Raw genomic sequence first — 14,897 nt, 5'->3', positions numbered from 1 at the left:
TATAGTAGTTATCAGAGGAAAACTTTCCTAAATAATAAATCTGATAGGATCCGTATAAGATAGATAGGGTACATATTGACTCTTCAGGTACGTACTTTAACTTTACTTGGCAGCAAATTGCATACCACATAGAGGCATTCACAAGAGTGGACATGCATGAATGATTCCATCTTAGCCTAATCGATGCCACTTTCTTGGAGACTTATACTTTAAATGATCAGGAGTATCAGACAATAAAGAAACAGTGAGATATCATTCTAAAAAGAATACCAGAAATTGTGATCTCAATTTCGTATTATCTATATATGTAAGTTGTGAATGGTGCGTGTTGGCATGTTGCCAAGGACTTGAAATAATTTCAGTTTCTTGAGCAACATAGCTCCAAACTTGTAGCAATATCAACGAAAAATTCTGATCTAAAAGAGGGTAGCCACCCACTTTAGAAATATGTCAGGCCCTCCATCGCCATTGAATGTGGTATACCTCAAGAACCAGAATTCACTAAATGATGAGCTTCTAAACTGTCAAATTAACTTCAGGTTGCTTGCATGTGGCAATAATAATCTATACCGTTTTCAGACACTGATGAGACTGCAGATAATAAAGGCCGGATATGGATGAGCGTGATTGAACAGATAACCGACCATAGAAGGGATATGTCCAATATGTGTTTTCAGCAATGACCTCCCACCACCACCAAATTTTATATGTTTATTCCAATACCTAACAGCTACAGCTCCCATCCTATTGTTAATCACTAGGGTAAGCCCGTGACTATGGCTCGTGAGACCTCGACGCGCCTGTGGCGCTATCTAACAACTTGTCGCCCCTTTCACGCAAAGTCAGCCGTGCCTTCGGCGCGAAACAACTTGTCGAAAAGGCCAGCCCAATTACCCATTATCCATAAGCCCAATAACATCAATTGGGTCAGACAATTGTGCAGTACCATGTCAAAATTGGAGCCCCAACAATTTATAAGCCCAGCCGCAATTGTTGACTTTTAACTGATTTTTGGATAGATCTCATGGTATTGATTGCACTTAACAAAATTACACAAACTCTCCAAACACTTAGATATGCCAAGTCATATTTTGGTGATAATGATTACCTACAATTGGATGGGGCCTTTTGAGCCCCCACACTTTCCTATTTTGTTAGATAGAAAGAAAATAGAAGTACCATTCCACAATACATACACGGATATTAAGAAATCTCTACTATACACTCTACGTCTCTACCCAATTATGCAATTACTACCAACCATTTGTACCCACAATTGAAGGATCAGAAAATAAAGTAGTAAGATTATAAAAAGATGTACATCAAATATTAGTAATACGTGCAACAAAGCAGCACATACTACTATATTAGTGCATATCAATCAGACCAGACATATATAATGGCCGGTCCACCAGAAGGAAATCGAGTGCAATAACCCACGCACAGCTTCCCATATCCTAAGTAAATCACAAATCCCTCGTAGTGGTTGTGCTCACAATAACCCCCATTCTGCTCAAGTAAACCAAGGTCAGGGCCTTCATACCAAATTCGGAATTTTTTTTTTTTTTTTTTGAAAAGGTTATATGATAGGGTTGAGACAGACCCCTACCTGTTGATTAGACTTCAAAAAGTTACATACCTCTCTAAGACTAAGAGTGTGATCATTAGAGAGAGAATCTTCACTACAACAACACTAGGCTATAAACCTAACAATCATGAACAAACCCACACGGGGACACACATAGATAACAGCATAAAACACCTAACGTCTGCCACCAAATACCCTTTTTAAAATCATAGGTAAATACCCTTTTTAAAATAGTAAGTATATAAATCGTCAAATACAACTGCAGATCTCACAGACATCCGATGCCTTCGCTTTGAGAGGAAATGTCTATGAAATTCAGAAATATCTTCCCAGTGACGATCATCTACAGAATTATAGTTTACAGAGTAACCTTGCAGGTTTGCCGTAAGCAACAAAACTGGTACCAAGAAGAATTTTCTTTCCAAGGCCGTAATTGTCGCCCTCGAGAACTGCACTGCAACATAAGAACCCTTCACCAAGGGCTGCAATCGGAGGTTGAGGAACTAGGGGAATAATATTGTTTGATTTGGAGTCCAATACTTCCACCCAGGGTATAGGCAATACAGAAACGCGAATTGAATTACCAGTCCTACACCTGGATCCAAATATATAAACATCATCTTTTATGGCGATAGCAATAGGAGCATGCCTACGTGCGTGCAACTTCATGGGACGTTTTTGCCAAGTGTTGGTATCGGTATCATTAGTGGCGTTGCAAAAGGCTATGTCGTCTACAGACGAGGATATCGTGTTGAGCCTATCAGTGTCTCCAACTCCACCAAAACATTTACATTGTTTAGTTGCAGACTGTAATACCGCTGAAGTTCCGACAAAGGGGAGAAAATCCAATATTAGGGAGAGTCACTACTTTCTTTGTTATTGTGCGTCTTGTGTGCCCAAATTTAAATCATCTGAGCGCTTAAATTAAGGTGAAATTTGTGTACGTCATCAGATTGGTTTTACCTCTTCTCTCTGATGGCGCATTTCTAAGGTTGGTAAGCCATTTAGGTGTCGTCATGGCTATAAGAGCATCTCTAGGTGGACGTATCCGTGGTCGCATTCTTCAAATTTGAAGAAATGCGTCGGAATTTCTCGGAATTCCAACTCTAGGTGGTCGCATTCGTGGTCGCATAACCAATGCGTTGCATTCTTGTTCGCAAACACGGAGGTTTGGATGCGGATCGCGGGGCGACAATAGTAATGTCGTAGCGCCCGATACTAATGTAAGCCCCAATTTTTTTTTTGACTTTGACCAACACCCGCAGCGCCCGATAAATCGGGGTGGCACTACTAATAATGTCGCACAAATTATTATTTTTTACTTTGGGAATGTCGCGTGAGTTTTTTTTGAACTTGGGGGCGACAGTTGTAATGTCGTAGCGCGGTGATCTAGCGCCCGATTACTAATGTCATACAGCAGGTCATCTCCAATAAATTTTGCGACCACGAATTTGCGACCACCTAGAGTTGGTCGAAATTTGCTATCAGATTCTGTGGTAACATTCTTCAAATTTGAAGAGTATGCTACCACCACCTAGAGATGCTCTAAGGTGGCTAAATAAAGTATTCTATACACCTCGGAAGTAAAATCTGTTACCAAGATCATATTAAATTACCAATTTACTGATAAATTATCTGGTCAAATTGCTTGAAATAAGTCGTTTGGAAAATGGTCACCACGACACCACCTATCCAGGCCAGTACTCAATTCCATCGATTAACAGAACCTTAAGAGTGAAATTAAGGATATTGATATGAGCTGATTCAGTGACTGAGAAGTAACTTTTGAAATACCACTAAGTACGTTATGATAAGTAGTATGTAGTTCATGCATTAATTCATCAAGCTACTTTCAGTACCACTTCACTTATTATCCTAAATAGATAGCAGAGCTTAGGCTCAAGGGGTCAATTCCCACGGTTGAATATGGCCCAATGCTGGTCAGCATGTTTGAGTAGCTGATTCCACTCTTTATCATTGTCGATGAATCCAGTAGAGTCTTTATCTGTAGTTGCAACTGCATACCATGCTTCAAGTCCAGCGAGTGGAATGCCTAATTCATTGAGTGCCTTTTGTAGTTCTTCCCTACTTATTTTACCATCATTGTTTTCATCGAAACTCTGAACAAATTCCTTGAATTCTTGGACAGTATTCATCTTCATCTTTCCGTCTTTGCTGAAATAATACATGAAGATGGCCATGGATTAGTTCTACTTGTGAAAAATGGTAAGCTAGATAGTCATAGAGAAGAATTATATATATGGTCTCGGGCACAGAGCTGAAGGTCCACACGTGCCTTACATGCACGGGGCTACCGGCCAAGACTTATAAGTGCACAAGTACAGAGTTGTAGTATAGGTTTCCATTCTAATGTGTAAAGCAAATAAAGAGAGTATGTGCGAGTGACTGAATGAGAATACCGATTAGGGTTGAGATGATTTTCCAACCATACAAGAATTTGCTTTTGTGTGGCAACATCTTTAGGTATAGTGCTTGTATTGCCGTCATGAATGTTTTTCACTGCCTTCCACAAGCCATACGTCGCTACACGTACCATGAGCTCTGTTCTCAGATTATCATTCTTAGTTGTTCGTAAAACATTGATCAAGTCAATCATCTTATTCATGATTGTATAGACTAATGAATACAATATTACAATGAGCTTTTCAATATGATGCACGACGGCAATTTTACTCCAAGATTGCTCTTTATAGAACTCTCTTGTTCATCACGTACTTCATCAGCCTTTATCATTGATTCCTTCTTATCTCAGTCAAGCAGAATCTAGGACATATCCTTATGCTGGGCCGACGCTCTGGCAACCACAAATCCACAATGGTCCGAAGCATGAGGATCATATATATATTTTGGGTTAATTAGACCTAACACCCCCCCCCCCCACCCCTATTTAGATTAAACCCCTTATTGTTTAAATCATTAGACTTAAATAAACATTATGGTTGTTATTTTACTTAATTTCATAACTAACCCTATTGTATTTGACCCTTCTATCTTCTTCCCCGATCACTCATCTTATCCAAGTACCCAACGGTCCAACTCCAACTTGATCCCACAATACAATCAATCACAACCCAAATCTCATAACCACAACACTAATAACGTACCCAATCTTAAGTAAACCTAATAATACTCAATTTTAACCTCCAAATACTCAATTCCTTTGATTATTAGTCCAAAACAAATTGGATTGAGTGAGTTTTTATTAAAAGTTAAAATCTTCCGTTTCAAGATAGCTCACTTATATGTTTGTTCCTTCAAACTTTCCCACTAACCTTTTGAATAGATTCCTCATTCAAAATACTTAAACTCAATAATCACACATTTTAAATTCATCCTCACCCCACCAATTATTCATTCTCACTCTTAACCTCATTTCCAACTTTTTTAAACACATTTCTAGCCAAATTGGCATTTTAAATGGCTTTAAAGGCTAATATCAGTATTCATTACATATATATTCTCATATTTTTTAATTAGGTAAGTTTAGTTTTTTTTGGGTTGGTAATTAATTAGGTAAGTTAGATTTGAGTTATAACGATGTGGGGTTGTTTTGAATTGGAAGAGAGGTGGTGCAAACAGCTTTAAATGTCGTATTTAGGGAGGACAACATATACTATATTGCATGCTAAAGATGATGGTCATTTATCACAATCAATTGAATTGTAGCATAAGGAGAATAATGAGCAAAAGGAGTTACAATATAGTTTGAACAATTTTCCAAGTAGATATCGTTTCAAGTTCTTGGTATTTGGGTTATAATTTTGTATATATATGGTGGTAATGTTAGCAAAAATAGAGTAGGAGAGTAATCGAGGAAAAAAATAATAGGTGCAGTTCTAGAATTAAGGGAAACATAAATCAGAATGGGTATTTACGTCTAATGATTTAAACAATAAGGAGTTTAATCTAAACTGGTATATATTTTGGGGGATTTAGTCTAACTAACCCATCTTTTTTTTCAATAACTAATTTTTTTTCAATAACTAATTTATTAGTATGATATAGTTTGAATTAAAGGATATTACACGGATATAATATCCTCATCACTATACAAGTTCCCAAACAAATTATAGAACAAAGACATTAGACATTGCATTTGAACCATAGATAGCGGATTCTTGCTGCATATGATTAAGATGGGGCAAGTATTTAGGCTTTATTGTTGCATCTTTTTTATTTCCTTTAGCATCCTATATGGTCCTTTCGGTAGAGAGTGATTTGTAAATCGATTTCTACCAATTCTCCATATCAGCCACATGCAAATGGAAATATGTGATATCATTTCATGACGTTGCCATGGTTTACAGGCATCTGCGTAAGCAAGTTATGATGTCATTACATGAGCTTTGCAGTTTGCACACTAGCACATTTTCTTTTCCCCTTATTCTTTTTCTTTGAGGAAACATTGGACTACGAAGAACAAACCACTTAACCAGAGAGTCAGAGATTGGTCTCTGGCCCAAGTAAGGTCCAACTTTACTGGGCTTTAGAATCTGTTTCATCAATAAAGATCAGTACCCGTAAGGCTATTCTATGGACAATGGTAGAGTGAGACCTTGGATCAGAAATCTAAATAGCAATTGCAATAGGAAAGAAATACGTATCTTCATGCACTTTCATATTGTCAACATTGCACCCTGAACGTTTTTCTAATCCAAACCAAATACCCTACTCGAACTAAATTAATTTCCTTGAACAAGAATAGACCCAAGTAAATAAAAGCAGCCGAGGACCTAATTATTTCAAAGTTTCATTCACTTTAACAGAAAAGGCATTGATTTCGTTTAAGAAAACTGTGTGAACCCAGTTTGTATCTTTTAGCCTCACACCTCCAATCTCCTCTGTCTCTTCTCGAAAATGAGACTCCTTCTCTTTTGAATCTTTCAGCTGAACCCATTTAGGGCTGCCTACTAGGGGTGGGAATTTGGCCCTAACGACCCTAACCCGGCCCTGACCGACCCGACCCTAAGCCCTATAAAGCCCTCACAGAGTTTAGGGCCGGGCCGGGCCGGCCCTAATGCCTTCTAGGTCAGGGCTAGGGCTAAGATTCTAAAACATAGGCCCGACCCTAACCAAGCCCTAACCGGCCCTGTTTCACACTTTCACTATAAATACACATACTATAATTGTCCAACTCTTTGTTAAATATTTTCAATTAAAATAACATTGTCCTTTGTAATTTATCACTTACACCCAAGGGTACTTTCAATAACTTGTCTTATATAACAAAAACTTGTCAACTTAATGTACCATGAAGAACAATGAGCACTAGCCTAATAAAAATAAGACTTTATTCCTTTGATCATCAAGTCAAAGTCCATAACTTATTATTCTCAATTTCTTTTCTCACTTATTTCTTATAAATTATATTTTTATTCACATCCAAGCCAAGTTTAAAACTAAAGATTTCCTTCCACACCATTAAAGCAAAATCTGAGTAGACATTTGTAACATAGAAACCAAAACAACCTTTGTCGAGGAAAAATGACATTTGTAATCTCAAACCTTTCTCCATCACTTGTTCAAAAGCCAATATTTTCATTTCCATATACAAAGCTTGAATCACTTTTAAATTAGAAGAAAGGTAATATTATATTTGTTTGAATCTATTATAGAAATAATTTATGATATTACAAATAGTTTAACAACTTCCATGACCCTTAACCAAAACTATTATGTTTCTTCTTTATATCTATTACTTCTTCCTTTAAAATGATAATATAATTATTTATCTATGTATTTCAATTTAAAATGTAATTTTAGTGAGGTTTGAGTACAAGGAAGAACAAATTCCGAACTCTCGATGTACTTCAGTTCATTAGATTGTGGATGTGCATTTTAAAATTTTGGACTTATACAAGATTATTACTAGGTTGGTTGGACTTTGAGTTTGTAGATTATTGTACATTTTTGTAATATAAATGAGTTTTAAAACTGATGTAGTAAAAAAAAAGAAAATATATAGGCCCGGCCTTAAAGCCCGGCCCTAAAGCCTTTAAAGAGGGCTTAGGGTAGGGTAAGGGCTTGAGGTTTAGACTTGTGACCCGGCCCGACCCGACCCTATGCTGACTTTAGGGCCGGGCTGACCCGGCCCTAATATTTGAAGGGCTTTAAATGTTTAGGGCCGGGCTAGCCCGATTGACCCATTGCCCCCCTCAGCGTACCCACGAAGTTTAGGGGGATCAAGGCTGTCAGCCGTAGTTCTCTCCTCCTTTTTTCCCTCCTTTTTCTCTCCTCTTCTCCTACTTCTCATCTCCTACTTCTACCTCTCGTAACCGCCCTCTTTTCTAACTGTCCATCTCTCGCATTACTTATCGCGGACTAGATCCTGTACACCTGACCCCGGTTTCACTATCTTGCATCTTCTTGAGTCACTAAACCCCTATGTCTCTATGGAGTCCACGTCCATTTAATGTTTCGCGGACTGGATCCTATGCTCTCTCTCCCTTGTACCTTATGTTACCTCCGTCCATGAGACATGTCATCCTGATAGTCATGAATTTGGCCGATACAGGTGCCCCCTCTCGGCCCCCGGAACCACGCGACGAACTCTGTTCAGGGGTCCGAGATATCCTCTACTTACTTGATTCGCGATTCCTTACTCTAGCCTGCGATGGGTCTTTTCCCCTTAGCCCTCACTCTTCACAATCAATCATCATCTCTGCAAAGTGTCTCAAGCAATCGGTTCTCGTACATAGAACTCATTAGAATATCTGCGAAGGGTCACATCCCCTTCGCTCTCACTCTTCCAACTCACATATTGTCCACAAAGGATCTCATCCCCTTCGCACTTACTCATGGAACTCGATATCACGTCCCCAAAGGGCCTCATCCCCTCCATTTCTCTTTTGTAGAACTCAACAATATATCCCGAAGGGTCTCAACCCCTTCGCTCTTATTTGTAACAGTCAACATCTCCATAAGGGTCTCCTCCCATTCTCCTCAGCGCTCTGTAACACTCCACATCATGTTCGCGAAGGGCTTCGTCCCCCCCGCTCTCTAGCTTAGAGGCAGCTCATTTTGCCCCAAGCTTGATTCGGACACTGCGGTCCACGAAGGGCTCATCCCCCCCGCTCTCTGGCTTATAGGCAGCTCATTTTACCCCAAGCTTGATTCGGACACTGCGGTCCACGAATGGCTCATCCCCCTCGCTCTCTGGCTTAGAGGCATCTCATTTTGTCCCAAGCTTGATTCGGACACTGCGGTCCACGAAGGGCTCATCCCCCCCGCTCTCTGGCTTAGAGGCATCTCATTTTGCCCCAAGCTTGATTCGGACCGCGGGTTCACGGTCTGAAGGGCTCATCCCCCCTGTCTTTGATCGGTTGTGAAGCTGATTGGGGCAGCTCAGTTTGCCCCCAAGTTTTATTCGGACATCTAGTCCGCGAAGGGCTCATCCCCCCCGCTGTCTTTGGTCAGTTGTGAAGCCTGATGGGGGCAGCTCAGTTTGCCCCCAATGCAAGTTTGATTCGGACATCTAGTCCGTGAAAGGCTCATCCCCTCCGCTGTCTTTGGTCAGCTGTGAAGCTTGATGGGGGCAGTTCGGTTTGCCCCAAGTTTTTTTTTTCGTTCATGGCCCAATACTCATGAAACAATTGGAAGAAGTATGCTCTCTATTTCATTGATATAACATTCAACACAAACTATCATTCCTCGGCTCACTTAGCAATATGTAAAAGCAAGCCTCCTCTCTTTTAATTGAAAAACTAAACAAAGACTCGAGGTTCCATTATAGGTAGCGAGGGGCTCGACTCTGGTCTTACTCAATGTTATATCATGCAATACACATTTAATGGAGACAGTAAACTTTTTGACGACAATATAGTGTATGCAAATAAAGTAGTAAATGAGGTGAGATGGATCCATCTCTCAATACCAGCTCAAACTCCGCTTGGTTCCACGGTACCGCAAGTCTTTCTCTTTCTCTGTAACCTGAAACTTTCATGTTCGAGTATTGCACAAATAATACGTGAGTTTTAACGAGAAACATTAATTCAATATACGTATTTGCATACCAATATAATAGCAATCATGTGCTTCAAATTGTGTACCATTCGTCTTACCCCGAGGAGGTGTACCACCACGTTTTCTCATTCATGGTCCGCGAACCTCCTACAAATGAATAGGTTCGCGGAATACCCGCAGGTGCGGGGACAATCCTAATCTGTCCCCATATACATCGCCAAGGCCAGGGGCAAGACTTGCCTGCCCCCAGTGTAACTACTCGTCTATCAATTATGTACATGACGGTAAAAGAAACGAGTTACCTGCCGCGGTGTATGCCTTTCTATATTTTTTGTACTGAGTCAACCTCTCTTCATTTTTCAGCTTTTTCTGGCTGCATTTAAGATCATATCGACAGATCCTACTGACTCCGTTCACTTCCCGCACTTTCGGCTTTCGATGTTTCTCATTATTCGATAGACCCAGCTGCGACGCGGCGTATCAACCGATCCCCGCATACGCTTTTATTTCTCCGTGTTACATTTGTTTCTCAAGAGTCTCATACACCCATTTTGCCTTGCGTATTGCCTGCAGCCGTGTATCACAAACTCTACAAAACCATTTACCCTTGGGTATAGAAGCCAAAGGAGGCTCCATGCAATATATGTGGTATGCATTGTCGCAACCATCACAAAGGACAATCTTTTCATCATCTTGATCAACGAGGCAAACCATTCACGGTATTGATTACCCTCAAACTCACATCTACACAGCTTGCAACCATTGCTCACTGTGCTTTCGCTAGACTGCTGGGATAAATCTGCTTCCATCCACGAATTAGAATTTGCATTCCTGTTGCTAAGCAGCCCATTAATGATTGAATCCATTTTACCTTCAGCCATATGAGTTTCAGTACATGGGTTGTTGGCTCTCTCACAAAGAACACAATTCTCATGTGATGACTCTAAACCGATCTTTGGCGTACAGTTCATACAATACCAACTTCTGGGGAATTCTCACTAATCGAAACCCCAACACCGAAGGCGTGATACATCTTCTCACATGAATCACATACGATCTGAGATCCTTTCATCTGTTTTGCCACCACAAAATTGCGGATATTACTCTTCTTCAAATCGGTGGGTCGCGGTGTACTTTTTGTCGGTCGACTTCGAAAGGACACAAGGTTTCGTAATGTCCAGGCCCAAACTGTCCATGTTTCCAGGGTGAACTTGATTGAACTCCTCGTTTTTTCCTTCCCAATAAGTGCCATTTACAGAACCACCAACATGCTTGCAGTATGCTATCCTCGACACATCTGACAGGCCCTTTGTGAGAGAAACCATTTCAGCACCAATCTTATGAAAGTTCAACCATAGCTGATGAATGTCTTCAGTAAAAAGTCGAGCAGAATGACCATAAGCCCCATTTTTCATTCTTGTATTGATGATACTGAATTCCACAAATCTTTCAACCTTAATGCCTTGCAAATTTTTGGAGAGTAGTTTTCTGAGCTTAACAAAATTCTCGAAGCTATGACATCATGAAAAACAAGCTAACACTGACTCATTTGTAGCATGATCCTTAGCTTGTTCATTGAGTGTTACGGGATCCATTTGATATATCCCGTGCTCCTTTATCTCCATGTATAAAGAAGTCCTCATTCCCCATAAATGTAGACTATAATGCGGTTGATGTCGCTTTCTCGACCTTCAAAAATACGAAAAGTATTTTCTTCTATAATCCAACCGTGATCGGGAAGAGGTGCAAATTTAAAAGACAAGAACCCAAAAGAAAAGACCAGAGCTTATAATATCTCCACATAACTTTCGGACATCCTTTTGTGTAAGGTCCATTTAATCTTGAAGGAAACAACAAGAAATCCCATATCTTCGTTCTTTCTCATACATGTCGGTGGATGAATATGGCATGATTAGATCGCACCATCTCTTGCCTCACCTCGGATATCAAGCAAAAGATAGTAAAACCCTATTTCTTATATGATTACATTAGCTATCAACCCTATTTCAAACTTGTTGTCCACTTATATAATGCAACCTATGAGAAAAGGAGTGACACTTCTAAACGAGAAAAGATGTGATCACTTCGGACCAATTTCAAGCATCATCATTTCCAATATCCAAAGAGGAAAGAGCAAATTCTTGGTTCTACCTCTTTGTGCAGTGATTAATTTGCTTCTTCATTTTCGAAGTTAAAACAACAATAAAACCGCACGGATATAAAACATTCAAATAAGTGCGGTACAAATGTCCATCCATGGATGCACATACGAGACTTTGACAGTGGACTTCTTCTAAGCAGCACAAGATTCCAAAAATCAAACAAAGAAAACTCATTGTGGATGATTTCCTATTAATGCAAAGCACACTATATCCATGCTCACGATCTTAATATAAAAGCCATAAAGGATCACAGCCCTGCTTGATGGACACAAAAGATTTAGAAGGTATTAAACTCGTCAAGAGGTGCTTAAATATATTTTTACGAAGAAACCACCCTCTCTTCCCCGCTTATGGATGGCACATCAGCTATGACTTCAGTAATCTCGACCCATCCCTGCAATTGTATACGCCCATCTCCTCAACTTGTAGACCACCTACACAACCTACAAACTTTTTATTCGTTCCCCACAGACGGCGCCATTGTGTGAACCCAGTTTGTATCTTTTAGCCTCACACCTCCAATCTCCTCTGTCTCTTCTCGAAGATGAGACTCCCTCTCTTTTGAATCTTTCAGCTGAACCCATTTAGGGCTGCCCTCACGCACCCCGAGTTTCAGGGGGATCAAGCCGTGTCATTTGTAGTAGTTCTCTCCTCCTTTTTCCCTCTTTTTTTTCTCTCCTCTTCTCCTACTTCTCATCTCCTTCTTCTACCTCTCGTAACCGCCCTCTTTTCTAACTGTCCATCTCTCGCATTACTTATCGCGAACTGGATCCTGTACACCTGACCCCGGTTTCACTATCTTGCATCTTCTTGAGTCACTAAACCCCTATGTCTCTATGGAGTCCACGTCCATTTAATGTTTCGCGGACTGGATCCTGTACACCTGACCCCGGTTTCACTATCTTGCATCTTCTTGAGTCACTAAACCCTATGTCTCTATGGAGTCCACGTCCATTTAATGTTTCGCGGACTGGATCCTATGCTCTCTCTCCCTTGTACCTTATGTTACTTCCGTCCATGAGACATGTCATCCTGATAGTCATGAATTTGGCCGATACAAAACCCTCTTCTCTCCAAAACTAGTGCTACTACTATATACTTGTTTTGTTGTCCTTGATATTGAAGTACCAAATAGTCTCTATGGCAGCGTTGAAGAGAAGCCTTTTATCACGATTGAAGAAGCTAATTGCATGTTCAAAGATGCCCGACACGAACGATTCAGTTTTGAACCATTCAGTTTCGAACGGTTCTGGTTCAGTTTCGAAAGGGTTCAAAACTGTTTTCGTTGGAAAAGAGAAAACAGAATATCGACTTCCTGTCCAGTATACATGGATGCCGGAGTTCTCCGCGCTTGTACTCAAGAATTCTCCTGATGAAGCCTTCGGATTAGAGTTTGTTCATGAATCAAAGGCACCTATGGTTCTACCATGCACCGATGAAGAGCTCAAGCATTTTCTTGAGCTTGCTTAGTAGAGCAAGCAGGATACCAGATCAAGCAATGCACAAGCGCCTTATACGTGTTCTATGTCTTTTTTTAATATTATTATTTTAAATTTGCAGTATATTTTTTATTGAATTGTTTGCATCGACAAAAATAATGAATATGTTGCGGATATATTTATTTTCCTTGCGAAGTATATGGTATGTTACTATTTTGCATAAAATTAAACTGCTTCTCCAAATAAGGGACAGAAATCAGCTCCAACTTGTTGAATATTTACCCTGAATCTCACCAATTAGTGTTGTTTATGAATTTCATGTTCTCACTCAAGTTACGTTGGAAGCCATGAGCCTGGGATGGTAATTAAATCAAATTATCAAAGATCCAGTCAAAAATTTAGATCTAGGAATATCTTTAATTGCAAAATTTCCTCAATTATTCTTTTTATAGGGTTTAATAAAATCACTAAAGAACCCACACAGGATATTATATAAAACAGATACCACTTTGAATGTGAAGCCTTCTTAGCTCAGTGGTAGAGCGCGTGGGCGGTGATTTAATTAATTCAGCGCAACAAAATTTTTATTTAAAATATGTTCTCCTCAAGACTAGCATCCATAAGACGAGGCTTCTTTATTATTATAGTCATGTTCTCAAGAAGCATGACGACATACTATCAGCATAGTAAACAATGAGTCTAGGAGACACCATATTCAACTGAAAATAACAGACGATAAAATAAACCTTTTAACAAAGTTTCATGGTTTGAGTCATCATTTTCATGAATTCATCCATGTCAATCAAACCATTGCCATCTGCATCAACTGCTCTTACCATTTTCTTACATGTTTCAAGGCTACATCTGTCCCCCAGCCTCTTTAACACCTCTAACAATTCCTCTGCACTTATTTTCCCATTTCCATCCAAATCAAATGTTTTAAAAGCGTTTTTTATGTCCACTGGTTTAACACCACCTCCTTTCTCGTGCACATCCATGAACTCTTTGAAATCAATAAAACCATCTCCATCTGAATCAGCAACTTTAAATGCTTTAGTCACTTCTGTTTCCACATTTTGTTTCCCTAACGCCCTCAACACTGAGCGGTATTCTTCCTTCGATATTTTCCCGTCCTTGTTAGCATCGAATGTGTCGAATACCCGCTTCATTTCCTCTATATTTGGTTGGAAAGAGGGTGACAAACCAGACCATTGCCTTTCACTCGACCCCCATCTTGCTGGTTTTGATGGAAGTCGCCTTGAAAGGTTGTATTGAAAATTCAGCAAACTCAACTTTGCCATTTTCTGAAGGCACTGCAATGAGAGTGAAAAATGAAATGAATAATCTCTCACTGGTACATGCCTACATATATACATGCAAAAATATACACTTTATTCTTACTTGTAAAGAGATTCTTATCTAAAGGCAGGGCTAGTAGGCAAAACTTGGTTTTGGTTCTTGGATTCTTGGATTGCTTCTAAAGAACTACAGAATAAGAGTATTTAATCTAAGAACACAAACCACAAAACAAAGAAAGCATAGGTGGCCAATGCTGAAACAGAAGAAAAGAACATTTTATCATTACAAGATGCCTATGCAGCACGCACCTCCATTGAAATTCTTAAAAGGTGCACTACTTTCTGAAAGTAATACCCACATAGCATAGTGGGGCATTTTAACTATTGCAACTGAGCATTGTCTTCACATAGTTTCTTTCACGCTTTC

General features: G+C 39.7%; 1 protein-coding gene, 1 long non-coding RNA gene and 1 pseudogene across 2 annotated transcripts; all 3 read right to left on the bottom strand.

Moving 5' to 3' along the window:
- Window positions 1–3,393: 3,393 nt before the first annotated feature.
- On the bottom strand, window positions 3,394–4,291 carry LOC147492251 (uncharacterized). Its single transcript, XR_015198627.1, has 2 exons — window positions 4,009–4,291; window positions 3,394–3,763 (listed from the first exon to the last, which is right to left on the bottom strand). It is a non-coding gene; the product is annotated as an uncharacterized LOC147492251 (long non-coding RNA).
- Window positions 4,292–4,306: 15 nt separating this feature from the next.
- On the bottom strand, window positions 4,307–12,317 carry LOC147492250 (PHD finger protein EHD3-like; annotated as a pseudogene).
- A 1,466-nt stretch (window positions 12,318–13,783) lies between these two features.
- CML30 (Calcium-binding EF-hand family protein) lies at window positions 13,784–14,617 on the bottom strand. Its single transcript, XM_086567074.1, has one exon. It carries the CDS (start codon window positions 14,546–14,548, stop codon window positions 13,922–13,924), a length of 627 nt encoding a protein of 208 aa, XP_086423200.1. The 5' UTR covers window positions 14,549–14,617; the 3' UTR covers window positions 13,784–13,921.
- Window positions 14,618–14,897: the final 280 nt, after the last annotated feature.

Source organism: Coptis chinensis, chromosome 6 (genome assembly GCF_015680905.1).
Source record: "Coptis chinensis isolate HL-2020 chromosome 6, ASM1568090v1, whole genome shotgun sequence".
Classification (NCBI taxonomy): Eukaryota; Viridiplantae; Streptophyta; class Magnoliopsida; order Ranunculales; family Ranunculaceae; genus Coptis; species Coptis chinensis.
The sequence above is the reverse complement of the archived record's forward strand: the minus strand, read 5'-3'. Positions and strand labels throughout refer to the sequence as shown.